The sequence below is a fragment of the Octopus bimaculoides genome, chromosome 2 (assembly GCF_001194135.2).
Source record: "Octopus bimaculoides isolate UCB-OBI-ISO-001 chromosome 2, ASM119413v2, whole genome shotgun sequence".
NCBI classification, from domain to species: domain Eukaryota; kingdom Metazoa; phylum Mollusca; class Cephalopoda; order Octopoda; family Octopodidae; genus Octopus; species Octopus bimaculoides.
This window is the reverse complement of record NC_068982.1, coordinates 35,731,062-35,746,175: the sequence shown is the minus strand read 5'-3', so window position 1 is coordinate 35,746,175 and position 15,114 is coordinate 35,731,062. Positions and strand designations below refer to the sequence as shown.

The 15,114-nt window shown below is 33.1% G+C and overlaps 1 protein-coding gene across 3 annotated transcripts in view; it reads right to left on the bottom strand.

Moving 5' to 3' along the window:
- Nucleotides 1-465: 465 nt before the first annotated feature.
- The window catches only part of LOC106871713 (protein kinase C-binding protein NELL1), a 413,759-nt gene continuing 399,110 nt past the window's right edge, over nt 466-15,114 (bottom strand). For all 3 annotated transcript variants that reach the window (XM_052976231.1, XM_052976230.1, XM_052976225.1), the window contains 2 exons: nt 13,271-13,510; nt 466-11,093 (listed from right to left, as the gene is read on the bottom strand). In XM_052976231.1, the coding sequence (XP_052832191.1) occupies nt 11,034-11,093; nt 13,271-13,510 (300 nt within the window). In that variant the 3' untranslated portion in view covers nt 466-11,033. The remainder of the gene's footprint in view (nt 11,094-13,270; nt 13,511-15,114) is intronic.

The following is a 15,114-nucleotide window of genomic DNA, read 5'->3' as shown; positions in this document are numbered from 1 at the left end:
AAAATGAAAAAGTCTGAATTCAGAATTAATTTGAAATTTTACAAATTTTAGTTATTTGACGATAAATTTAACAGTAAAGTTCATTTTGTTTTATTTTATTTATATTATTATTATTATTAATATTATCATTATTATTATTATTGTTATTATCATTAATTATATTACATGTTATTTTTAACAAGACATTTCTTTTTTAATATATATATATATATATTTTTAGTTTAACAATTTTGAGAACTTGCCAAGAAGTTAGCAAGCTTGAAGAAAAGATATATTTATTTTTCTCTATTTTTTTCTTCCCGTTTCTTTTATCTTTGAATCATCATGTATGAAAGGAAATGATGAAGAAAGAAATAGAGGGAGAAAGAGAGAGAGAGAGAGAGAGAGAGAGAAAGAAGGAAAGAAACAGAGAGAGAAAGAGAGAGAGTTAGAGCAAGTAAAAGAGAAAAAATCTAAAGCAAGTGGTAGTATTTAAGAAGTGTGTCTATTTATTTAGTCACAATAACTATAATACAATCTGGCAGCATCATTTGAGGCCAGAGTAGTAAGGTGCTTTTAATCACAACAGCTAGACATAGTGGTTGGTATAGTAAGATAGGCAATGTGTGCAAGCACGTTTCACATGTAACATGGCTAGCAAGCTGGACACAGCGAATCTCTCTGACAACTTGCACACAACGGCAAGGCTACGGAATGCCAAGAATGGTTCTGGAGGACTGGGAATATATATATATATATATAATATATATATATATATATATATAGTATATATATAAATGTATATATATATATATATATATATATATATATATATATATATATATATATATATATATATATATACACACACACACACATATACTTTTGATTTACTCACTCATATAACTGTAAACCTTCCCATAAAACACTCGCTCTATTCTTCACTGCAAACTCTCAAAGATTTGCAAATTTATTCGTTCATGCAAATATATACATATATTGAATCATAATTGTACACAATTAAGCGTGCACGCACATATACATACATATGCACATACACACACTTATATATTTATAACTATATATATAAATTTATGAAATCAGTCATAAGCAAGATATACATACATACATATACATATATATATGTATATATATACACACATATATATTATATATACATTTGATCATAGAACTGCACGCACTCTTGCATATAGACACTGGAAAAAAAATACATACATACACGTGCACACACTTATGAGAAACAGCTGTGTCCACAAAGATAAACACTAAAGAGTTGAAGGGGAGGGAGAAATCAACTCAAACAAAAACAAAAACAAGAAAAAAAAAACGTAGAAAAATACCAATGAAAAATAGTTTAGTTATAGTAAAAGGGAGAAAAGACAGCTTGTAAGAATCAAAACCTTCAGTTATCAAATTATAGAAAAACAGTAAGATGGAGTTTTTGGGTAGACATAAAAAAAAAAAGAAAAAAAAACCAAGTGGAAGATAGAGCGAAGATGGGTTGGAGGGTTTTAGATATATTATGGTAGTAGGTTTGGTGACGGTTAAGATATACAATGAGTACGATTGTTTATGCTGAGGATAGGGAAGGGATCTTTGCATATTGTGTTACATATTGAGTATATGATCTTGAGTATCAAAAAAAAAAAAAAAAAAAAAAAAAAAAAAAAAAGAAACAAAGAAAAATGAAAAAAGGAGTACAAGTATAAAGATTGATTTTTTTGAGAAGAATTTGGTGTTAGTGGTTAGATTTTTTTTCTGGGTGGGATGAAAGAAAAGTAGAATTTTAAGTAAAAGGTAGAATATTTTAAGAAGTACATTTAAAATGACACATTTGTAAAGAAAGAAATTATACAAGAGCTTTTGGAATTAAGAGTCAAGCTTGTATATGTACTTTTTCTTTTTATAAAAGATTTCTCGAGACCCAGTTTGCATTTTAGGTTTTCAATATCTGTTGAAGTATTTCCACCAAATATCATTTGCATGTGTAATTTATCCACTTGTCCTATACCTCAGTCAAAAAAAGTCAGCATAATCCTCAATTTGGAAACCTACGCTTTATGCAGTCAGTTATACATCAATTGTTTATGATGAAACAATTGTTTGTGGTTTGCTTGAGTTGATCAGAACTACCAACAAAGCCAACTATTACTGTTGCAGCTTTGAGTTAATTAGTCAGTTTTTTTTTTGCCAATATAATTTGTAGTTTATATTAACAGAGTTTACTAATGTATACAATCTTTGTTCAAAGTTTGTTTGGTTTGTGTCTAGAAGTAGAAATTTAGCTAAAGAAACAACATACTTATGTAAATATTCCACAAAGTTTACATTCATACATTAATTAGACAGACACACAGACCGCACCCACCCACAAACACCAGACTTTCTTTTATTTCACACAGAAAGATGAATAGAACTTTTTGAAATATTACAAGGGTAATAATCAAAAGAATTAAAGTCAATCAGTTACACAAGAACATAAAAGAACAGTTCAAACAAATGTAAAATTAGTTTATGTTCCCTATTTTATTAGTGGTAGAGTGGGTAACTACTAATAAGGGCTTTGGCAATAGAGACCATTTATAAAAAATACTAAATACATAGCCAATTAAATGGTGGAAAAGAAAAAAATTAACAATTTAACAAATGAAAGTAGGTCCTACTTTCTCTTAATGATAAATGAAAGTCGAATTTAGTTGAGACTTTGTGGGTGGATTCTTTGTCTTTTCTACTCTCATGGAAATGAACTTACTACTTGGAAAATTGCTACCAAAGAAGATTTTAAGGACAGGACTGAGGAAGCAGGGATAAAAATGAGTCGATGAATCTGCTTTACATCAAGGGGGTGTATTAACAATATTGACTGAGAGCATGATGAAAATTTATGCACTTCTGTAATGATATTAGAAACATGACATGAATAAAGTGAAATATGTCTCTCTCTTAGAGTCAAAACAAAAATTGTATTAATTCTGTAGAAACGGTATGCCATGACACACTGGTGTGCCATGAAACGATGCTAGGTGTGCCAGAGTGTAACCTGAATATAATTTTTTCCCTATACTTTTAGTTATATTTTTAGTTCAGGTGTGTCACCGAATCTTGAAAAGAATATAAGTGTACCGGAAGTGAAAAAAAGGTTGTGGAACACTGCTTTAGAACACTGTACTGTTTCTAAGTGGTTTGCTTAATACCACCATTTTATTCTATCTATCTCTTAAATGGTAAAATACATTTTAGGGAAAAATTTCCTAATTACTATAGCAGGTAGGAAGTGTCTTTCCTTAATAATTTAAGGTACAACGAAGTACCAAAATTAGATTATAGGTTCATAAATCTGTCACATGGTGCCTGTTTTAATTTCTAATACTGGCATACAACTACACATTTAAAGAGAGAGAGAGAGAGAGAGAGAGAGAGAGAGAGAGTGTGTGTGTGTGTGTGTGTGTGTGAGAGAGAGAGAGTAGTGTTGATGATTTCAACCTTAGTACTTTACTAATACTTAGTTTAAAGACTTCATAATCAGATAAAAGACAAGTTGGCTTCAGTGCACTTTGAATTCATAATGTAAAAGGAACATAACCAAATACAGTAGAGGACACTTTCTGTATTCTACTGATTTTACCACTCTTCATCTTTGATAATTATATTAATATAATAATGAAAAATTTATAGTAAAGAATGTCCAGTTAATGGATTATGTTGAGTAGTAAATGACGCAATAATGGTAATTATAATCCCACAAAAAAGCAATAAGCCTCCTAATAAAAGAAATGAGATATGAGACCAAGGATTCATAGGTGAGGGAGAAGGAAATTACATCATAAAGATATTATGTTAAAAATACTTTGAGGAGAAAAAAAAAAATGATTAACAATGAAAAGAAAATACCATCTGAATCGAAACTGCATCATAGATTCAGTAAGGTAGGAGCTTAACTCATTTCTGCTGCTCTTTGAAATAGATAAGGTAATTGAATCTTTTAATGTATCTTGTTTGAAAGCAAGGTGTGGTATATAAACATGACTTTTAGTGGAAAAGATATTGTATACAATCCATTAAAAACAATATTTATTTGTAATTAAGGAATTTTTTTCCTTCATTGATGTCAATAATTATTCATGAATTCATATTATTTGAATAAGTTTTATTGAAAAACTTTTTTTTTGCTTAAATTTCAACAGTATTAATGAAAACTGAATTTTTATTCTTTTAGATGACATGATGAAACTTTCTACAGATGTCTTTATAGTTGAAACAGACACAAGCTAAGATAGTCTATAGCATAAAGATTTGAGGTTACAAAGAAAAACAACAAAATAAAATAAAAGAACCTCCACATAAATACTTAGAGCACGTGCAAACACATTCTCTCTCTTCCTCCCTCCAGTAATATATTTTACAGAAGACCGAAATTTTTGCTGTAGTATAATAACTTGTATTTCAAGAAAGAAGACTGTTTACTCAATATTTATGTTACTAACACAGCTAGAATCTGACTACCCCCAATATAAAAAAAAAAAAAAATCAAATGGCCTGATAATAAAATATGAGGAAGATTTTTAAGAGACCATACTGAACTCATATTTGGCTTTTAAAATTTTAGTCTTCCAGTTGCAACTCCACAAGCAAAAACGAACAAACAAAAAATTATACACATTAATTGGTAGTGTTTTAATGTTTTCACTTCAAGGGCCAGGTAACATAATTTATGATCAGGTGTTTTAATATTAGGGTAGCAGGTGGATTGAGAAATAGAGTAGAAGTTTAACTGCCACTTGTATGATGTTCTGTGGCCCAAAATTAAAATTCTGTTGAGAGTTATGTATGCTTTCCACTACTTTGGGGTCAAAAGATCAAAACCAGTAATACACTGATTTCATTGCAGTTTTCTATAACTTCTGTTCCTTATGAAAAGGGTTTTATGTCTGTGGAAAGAGTTTTATTTTGAAATATTTGTATACCTTTTAGTTTTCTATTTATTTTAACCTTTTAGCATTTAAACTGGCCGTGTCTGGCCCAAATATTTTACCAGCTTTATGTTCAAACTGGCCAAATATAGCCTCTCACACCTATTTTGCTGTGTCATTCTAAAAATAAACAACATCATCAAAATCTTGAAGCTACAAGATAATGTATGATTAATTCAAAACAATGTGGATAAATAAGTATTATACCTGACAGAGTAATCTGAATGCTTAAGGGTCAAAGGAAAAAGAAATGTGAAATATCAGCAGACATTTTAAACACAGAAGGTTTCTTGTGTGAAGATGTGTGGCATAGTGTTTTCAGGTGATGGACTCATGATTGTTAGGTCCTGGCTCCAGTTCGTGACTGGGTGATGTGTTGTGTCCTTGAGCAAGGCACTTCATTTCACATAGCTTCAGTCCACTCTGTTGAACATGAGTACCAGCAATAGCATCAGACTGGTATTCTGTTCAGGGGTACTCTCTATTGCTTAAATGCCATAGAAACTGGAATAAGCTCTAGTCAGATGAGCTCTAGTCAGAGAAAAGCTCTAGTCAGAGAAAAAGTTTGGTGGAATATTATAGAATATTTCTTTCTACTATAGGCACAAGGCCTGCAATTTTGTGAGACAGACTAGTCAGTTACATCAACTGGTGCTTATTTTATCAATTCTGAAAAGATGAAAGGCAAAGTCACACTCAGCAGAATTTGAACTCAGAAAGAAAAGCCAGAAGAAATGCCACTAAGCACTTTGTTCAGTGTGTCAACACTTCTGCCAGTTCGCTGCCTTAATCTCTTACAGAATATTAATGGATGCATTAAAGAGAATAACTATTATAGAACAAGATGTTTAATTCTCAGTGGTTCAGTTTACTTTTAGTCCTGTAAGTAGTGGGAGCACAATATAATTAATGAGTGTTTTTTCTTTTTTGTTATCTTTGATTGCTGGGCTTAAATTTTTTCAAGAGGACACATGTTGCAGTTGGTTGGTGAATGTTCTGTCATGGGTTAGAAGTGGTGATCATTTCTTTTATGCCTGAAACTCAGGATAATCTCTAGCTCTGTGCAACATTTTTCAGAATCAATGATTAGATTGAGGAAGGAGTCTGCTCAAGAATGAAATTCTGAAACTGTTTATTCACATGGCTAAGACAGTGAATTACAATCAGTTTACTCAGAAGCAAACCAATCAAAAATTTAAGGAAGAAACATATTAAAGTATAATTAAAGGATTACAACATTAAATATGTAAAGTTTTATTAGGTTCTGCATAGATGAAAGAGGGTGCAAAAGAAAGGCAAAATAAGTTAGTTGATTGCCTTGGTTTTCTTTTTGGGAATTCTACAAAAATAAAAGGGAATGAAAGAGAAAAGCAAATTATTCTTCATATTAAAGTTGGTATGAACGTGTGTGACAGAGAGAGAGAGAGAGGGAGAGTGAGAAGGAGAAAGAGAGAGAGAGAGTGAGAGAGGCTGACTGGCAGGTAAGTAGACCAGCAATAAGATTAGAAAGAGATAAAAATGAAAACCACTGAGAACAGTTATGAAATGAAGGTGCAGATATAAATTTATGTCTAAGACACAGGAAATTGCTACTTCCCTTTGTCTCTTTCACTCTTGTTCCTGAACAATTGATTGCTTATCAAGCATGAAATACTCAGCCTGTCTCTATCAACATTTTGAAGTCAACTCAAATCTTATTCCAAGAAACCTCCAGATAGACAAGTAGTTTATCATAACTCCCATGGCATTTTCACACGTGCAACTGAATGATTCTAGCCACACTAATCACTCCTCTATGATTTAGAAATGCTCCTTTCTTTTTTTAATCAAATAAATTTGGGTGACTTGTCCCCAAACATAATACAACATATCTGTGACTAGAGAAGTAATTGCTTTAGGTAACACTTAGACATTTTGGAATAAATACAACAGAGAATGAGCAGAAAGAAAGGTTAAAATGTCATTCAAATTAGGCATTGTTATCGCCAGATCAATATTGATTTAATTATGTACTGGTATGGTCTAGCTGTGTCTGTACAGTACCATATCTCTTTTCACTCCTAGTATTGTGACTTTTATGAATTATTATTGACAGGAAGATAATACAACTTTCTGAAATAGGAAATATATATATATATATATATATATAAAGAAAGAGAGAGATTTCAAACTGTTGATATCATTTGCAAAAGCTCTTGGTCAGGAAGTAAATTTGAAGATTATATTTATTGTTTCAAAATTAAACTTTTGTATTATACTGGTTTCTAATTTTGGCACAAGGCCAGCAATTTTCTGAGGCGAGTGGGAGGTGATTACATTGACTTTGGTACTTATTTTATCGATGAAAGATGAAAGGCAAAGTCAAACTTGAATTCATAATATAAAGAGACAAGAAATACCACTAAGCATTTGGTCTGAAAGTGCTAATGACTGCCAGCATGCTGCCTTACTTTTTTGTAGCAAAGGTATTTCAACTGAATGTGAATGTTTCAAATCTACACGTACATTTCTGAGATATTTAGAGAGGTTCCAGTTAAAGTTATTCTCACCATATTACTTCCATAGAAGAATCTTAAGTTTTTAAACATGTCATTTTCACAGCAGTTTTAATGGATAACATTGTGGTAATCATTTAAGCTAAAATTTGGTAGGACAGAGTATATGACCAGTTATAGCACTAAACACAATTCTATTATCACTTTGACTCTGAATTTGGAGAAGTATATATCAGATAGAATCAAGTAGTTTAATGATATTTGAGCCTTGCATTTTGAATGTCCTCAGGCTGAAAATAATGCTGTGTGATGGTGGCTGTAAACTACACAGTAGGCTACCACACAATAATGAGGAGTCATGATGACTTACTTCACTTAAAGGCATCAGGTTTTCGTTTGAAATTTATTATTTTCAGTCTTCAGGAAATGATTTTAATAAACATAGAGCAATTTTATTAGTCTTTACTTGAATAAAGTAATTTTCTTTCATGTTTGGTTGAACAATCAGAAACCTACCAGGGGCTTTAAGTTCTTGAAAGAAATTTCAATTACTGTTAAAAAACAAATTAAGGGGATACTATAGAGAAAGTATTTTTAGAAGAGTAATTTAATTCTAGTAATAATACATAACTGTTATGTTTTATTTGTTAATTATAATTAAATATTTGATTAAATTTTTTGCTTTGTATTACTTGAAGTAAACAGATTCTCTGCCCCCAGCTCCTATACTTTTGGACAATAGAAACACATGTAAACTAGTACATACAAATGCATGTGTGTGTATATATATATATGCACACAACACATACGTTTTGTATCTACCATTGTTTATAGGCTTGCTGGAAACAGAAGGTTGCAAGTTTAACAACTTGAAAAATAAGAAGGATATTTAAAGGAGAAAATTATCTGAAGGGGAAAATAAAAAGCAAAGATTTAAAAGTATATAATTCAAAGATGAAAGTTTATTCTTTTATTTCCATAATCCCCATTGCTGTGAATTTGAGGTTCTGTACCCAAGTGGCAAATAATTTGAAGTATGGTGTATTGACAGCAATATTTTTCTTTTTTAATATATTCAATGTTCATTTTCCCATGCTCACATGGAGATTTGTGTGTTTACATTATGTTAGAGCAATTATTTTTACAGCTGTATAACCATATTAGTATCAAACACCAAATCATGAAGTAGGTGTGACATCTAATAGTAGACAGCTTGGATCAAGCAGTGTAATTTGTATTGTTTAAGTACTGTAGCAAGGTTTTTTTTAATTAAAACTGCAATAAAGTTGTCCTTATTTCATGTAGTCAGTAATCCAGTACCTTAACATTACACTCATGGAAGCAAATATTCCAACTCCCTTGAATAAAACTTAATTTCACTGCTGTCATACAAATTAAAAATCCAAGTGTTTAATGAAGCCTCTTGAAATCTAAGTCACATGACCTTCTAATGGATCTGGATTGCAATCTGTTCTGAAGATAGTAGCATTAAACTATTGTGCTATTGTTAAAGACCAAATTATTACAAAATAAAATATAAATTGAGATAATGCTACCACTGAAGAAAAATGAAAAGAAATATTAAGAATTTTAAGAAGTGCACACATTCACACATTTAAGAAGTGCACACATTCATACATTTAAGAAGTGTTTACATTCACACATTTATACCTTATACGTATACAGTTCCTCACATATTGATTAGTTCACACCAACATAGTGTTGTGAACAGGAAAAGGAGAAGAGATAATCTATTTAAGGTTTTATAAAGAATATTATATGTTGTTGCAACTGGAAGCTGGGATCAATTTGAATCTATGAGATTAGAATGTATTTTACCTCTTAAATAAGCCTTGATGTTATAATATAGTCTAGGTAGGCTTTCAATTGACTATAATCATTGTATTCTCATGTGCAAAGGATATTTTAGTATCTTACAAAAAAATTTTTTTAAATGAAATGCAGGGTAATTTTCAATTATTTTTAGATATTGCGCTGGAAGTAAGATTGAAATTGGTGAACATGAATAATATGATAATAAAAATGAGATAGGAATTGATAAACATAGAATAAGGTAACACAAATTGGGTGATTTTGTGGAAGATGGTGGGAAGAGAGAAATGAAAGTTGATAACATTGAAGGTGAGTGAGAACAAAGAGATAGTATTTGACTTGGGGTATATGAAAAATAGAGATCCGTGAATCTAATGGAAGAGTATACAGGAAAGATATGGGAGTTCCTACAAATATATTTATATGTATGGAAACTAAAAAGAAACAAATTGGAATATTATTTGGACAGTTTTACCGTTTGTGAAGATTATGTGCTGTTTCTCAATTTGTCTGATAAGTCTTTAATGTAGAAGTAAGCAGAAGTTTCTAAATTATTTTGGAAGCTGTCTAACCTAGTCTTCTTACAACAGAAATTGAAATATAATTTCTCTGGTTGTCTGATCTCTCCTTTGGTCTGAAAACATTTTTAGCCGTCTGAATCCATTTTATGGGTTTATCTATTAAATTTCTACTCTAAATCTTTAACTGTCTGACCTTGTCCTTCATCTTTGCTGCATCTAAAATTATTTCTTAGACGAAAAAAAAAAAATGAAAGTAAAAAAAAATAATAGAGGTAGAATAGAAATAAACAGTAAGAATTTTTCTTTTTTGTGTGTGTCATTTTCCTTTCTTTTCTTTTCCTTTGTTTTTCTTTTTTGGCCAAAATAACAAATACTTCCCACCTCAATTTGAAATTAAAAAATAAAATAAATTGGAAGGAGTTCCACTTGGTGTATAAGGGTGTATAGCCGAACTGGCAGACAAAGTCTGGAGAAGACAGGACCAGTCAGATCAGATAGAAGAGAAAAGCGGCAATGCTATTAGATTCCCTGAGCATATTTTGGTAAAGTTTTCTGACAGATTCAGCTCAGTAGGCAGCTATTAATATATCTTACTATAATACATATGCACACACAGACTCAGAAATTTTCACATCAATGTTGTCTTTTTTACATTTTGGTATCAACAGAGATATTTGCTTAAGGGCAGCTAGTCTGAGACCAGAACAACACAGTCAATGTACACAATTTTCCATGAATGAACTCCAGAATCTCTTATTTTCTTGCTCTTTCTCTCATACATGCACACATACATACATATTCATACACGCCCTTTCTCACTGTTTTCAACCAATCATTTAATTCTTGCAGTTTGTGTGCCTGTTATATGCCAAACTTGTTGCTTTTTTTTTTTAATCATTTAATTTCTTGTAGAAGTCCGTCTTAGTACAATGAGCAGAGATTTCAAAGAGAGCTACACCAAAAGCTGACAAGGAACCAATGCACCTCCAGCAGCAACTACTGCAGCTGCAGCCATCCTGCTGCCAGAAGAGTAGGGAATGCATGGGCAGCACAGGACGCCCAAGTCTCATTTAAGTTAGTTACATTTAGTAGAGGCCCGTACAGCTAGGATGGCATTCTACATTGTCATACGTGGCGGCATGGAATGGCTGTATTTTGCTGGAAAATGTAGGCAACAAACTGTCGCCGTTGCAAACTTAAATCACATTATTCGATCACGGAGATCTTTCAAGGGCTGTACAAGTCTGGTTGAAAGAACAACATATGTGTCCGCGCTGCAATTAGAAAAAAAAGAAGAAAAAGAAGAAAAAATACATTAAAAAAATGTAATCAAACAACATTTTCATATAAGTTGGCAATAAAATATTTTAAAAGCTGGATAACATAACATCACTGAGCATTCACATGATGCTATTCAATTGATTACAAACACAAGTATATATGCATTTACATTACACATCTTGGGCAAATGTCTTATACTATAAGCCTAGGGCTGACCAAAGCCTTGTGAGTGGATTTGGTATTTGGTCGACGGAAATTGAAAGAAGCCCATCACATGTGTGTGTACGTGTGTATGTGACTGTGTGTGTGTGTTTGTGACTCTGTATGTGAGTGTGTGTGTGTATGTTTATGTGTGAGTGTGTCTTTGTTCTCCACCACTGCTTAATAAGTGGTGCTGCTGTGTTTATTTATGTCTCTGTAACTTAGTGGTCATACTCTGTAACTTAGTGTAAGCACATACTTACACACATGTGCATGCACTCACACACATACGATTAGTCCACAGCTTGTTTCAACAATTTCACCATTTTTAAAGTCATTTGTCACTTGTCTTTTTGAGCAGATAATGTTTAAACGACAACTGACAAAAAAAAAATCATGTCCTCAGCTTGAAAAATGGTGAAATAAATAATAATTTTGACCAGGAAACTCTGGTTAGCTGTATTTACAAAGATCTGTGGCTTTTATTTTTACTCTCTTAACTGATCAAGTGGTCTTCTATTTGTTGAAGCTTTACCACATTGTATATCATCATCACCATCATCATTTAACATCTGCTGCCTATGCTGGCATGAGTTGGATGGTTAGACCAGAGCTGGAAAGTTGGGGAGCTGCACCAGACTCCAGTCTGATTTGGCATGGTTTCTCTGGCCAGATGCCCTTCTTAATGCCAACCACTTTACAGAGTGTGCTGAGTGCTTTTACATGGCACTGCACAGGTGCTTTTATGTGGCATCGCACGGGCATATATACACACACATATATATATATATTTATTACTGGTGAAGGCCTGTTTATAGGGTTACCCAGGGTTTCTCACCATAAAGAGTATCTTTATGGCATATCATCAGGCCCTAAGACTTGTTGGCCTACGGCCTCTTTAAAGTATGGAGGGGGAAACGAACTGGATATAAACAATGGGGGTCATCTTTCTCTTCTGGTGGTCATTGGCTTCTGGTTATGTCATCCTCTTTCAGCTACACCACTTGTCAGCTGTGAGGGTATATATATATATGCACTCACTTATAACCATTGACCATGACCAAAAGTCAAAAGTAAGTACAAAGGGAAGTAAAAGTTGTAGAAAGAGAAACCTTGGGAAAAAGAAAGAGGACTCTACTCCTATGGGACTCTCAGGAATGGTGGGTGATGAAATGACTGGATGGAAGCATTAAAATTTTTGTCGTACAACTGTAACTTGATCACTGACACAGTTCTGTTACAATGCAGTTGCCATAGAATGATGTCTGTTACTAAGATGAAGTTGTATGGCAAACATTTTAACACCTCAAGAAATAACTGGAAAGTGAATATAATAGTATTTATGTGTTTTAGATGGCCAAAATGGCTATTCCATGATATTACTGCTTCAGTTTGAACATGCAGTCTCAGGGATCAAATCATTTGCTAGACAATTACAATTCTGAAATATTTGGGCTGTGTGCTAAGACGTTTCCAACCACATGGTTCTGGCTTCAGGCAGATGTCTTGGGCAAATGTCTTATACTATAAGTCTAGGGCTGACCAAAGCCTTGTGAGTGGATTTGGTGTTTGGTGGATGGAAATTGAAAGAAGCCCATCACATGTGTATGTGTGTGTGTGTGTGTGTGTGTGTGTGTATGTGACTGTGTGTGCTTGTGTGTGAGTGTGTCTTTGTTTGTCCTCTTCCACTGCTTGATAAGTGGTGCTGCTGGTGTTTATATATGTTTCTGTAACTTAGTGGTTCAGCAAAAGAGACCGACAGAATAAGTACCAGACTTTAAAAAAAAAATATAAGTACTGGGTTGATTCATTTGACTAAAATTCTTCAAGGTGGTGCCCCAGCATGGCTGTAGTCAAATGACTGAAACAAGTAAAGCATAAACATACAAAGAACATTTTAAAATAGTAAGGAATTAAAAAGGAGGATAGATTATTTTTCTCTAGTTGATATCATTTCAAACATACTTACCTTACATTTACAAGTGGTACATTTATCTCCATGGAGGTTCCAGTGATCATTATGACGGTATTTACGACCATGGTATCTACAAAGGCTTGGAATCAAGCCGGCATTAATTACACTGTATTGATCATTTTCATGACACGGGTCATCATCGATGCACCGTGGACAACAGTCTCCAGACATTTTGACCACATCAGAACACATCAGCTTTGGACATTCTAATGGCCAGCAATCAACCTCTCCACTCTGAAAATACAGAAGTCAAAATTTCATTTTAGTTTCATTGAAATCCAATGTGCATGTCGCTGAAAATGAACAAACCAATGAGGAAACCTCTAGATGGGTGCTTGACCTGCTAGAAATATTAGCCAAATTTCCCTCAAATAACATCCTACTGTCTTGCAAATGATGAGAAACACTAGATGAGATGAGTCGTCTCGGGACCACTTTTTAGTATAGGAATATTCAGTCAGGTTTAACAGCAAAATGAATATTTTTAACCACATGTTTGTATTTGCTGAGTTTTTAAAGTATTTCTGGTGAATTTTAACATATATTTTTATCATTTATCTTTTACTTGTTTCAGTCATTAGACTGGCCATGCTGGGGCACCACATTGAAGAATTTTAATCGACTGAATAAACCCTAATATTTATTCTTTTTAAGCCTGATATCTATTCTATTGGACTCTGTTACCAAACTGCTAAGTTATAGGAACATAAACACACTAACACTGGTTGTAAACAGTGGTGGGGGACAAACACACACACACACACACACACATATATATATATATATATATATATATTCAACAAGCTTCTTTCAGTTTCCATTGACAAAATCCATTCACAAGGCTTTGGTTGGACCAAGGCTATAGTAGAAGACACTTGCCCAAGGTGCTACATGTTGGGACTGAACCCAGAACCACATCACTTGGAAGAAAGCTTCTTACCACACAGCCAGGCCTGTGCAGTAAGACAGATTTGTTACAAATCAGTCTTGGGATATATTATCCCAAAATAACATGTGATGGTCATAGTTGGACCACTTCACTCATATGTCTCCTTGCTCAGAGCTGACTTGAGGCCAAACAACAATGATTGGTTTACTTTTTCTGATCAGAGATACTAATGAACGGATAGTCAGTGTAGGCACAGACATGATAGTGTGGTAAGATGTTTGCTTCCCAACCATATGGTTCTGAGTTCAGTCCCACTGTGTGGCACCTTGGGAAAGTATCTTCTGCTATAACTTCAGGCTAAGCAAAACTTTGTGAGTAGATTTGGTAGACAGAAACTGGAAGAAACCTGGCGTATATAAATGTGTGTGTGTGTGTGTGTGTGTGTGTGTCGTAATGCTTGTGCCTGACCGCCACCACTTGATAATTGGTGTTGGTTTGTTTATGCCCCAGTAATTGGCAGAGGAGATGAAATGGCAATTGTGAATTGTGTTGTCACCGTCCTAATGCCTACTTTTCCATGCTTGCATGGGTCAGACAAAATTCAGTGGGGTAGATTTTCTGTGGCTGGATGTCCTTCTTGTTACCAGCCCTTACCTATTTCCAAGCAAGGTAAAATTTCCCCACGACCAGACAACAAATTTTCATGGAAGATTGGAAGTGAATGACACCACTTATACAATGGTGACGCATCTTTACAACCATCATACAATGTCAAGTTAAATAGACACAAACACACACTTTCTCTTTCTTTCTCTGTGTGTGTGTGTATATATATATATATATATATATATATATATATATGTATATATAAGGATTTCCTTTTCGTAATGAGATAAAAAAACCAAGGCTGTGTATATTTTAGAACATTTATAAATAGAAGGTCTTACAG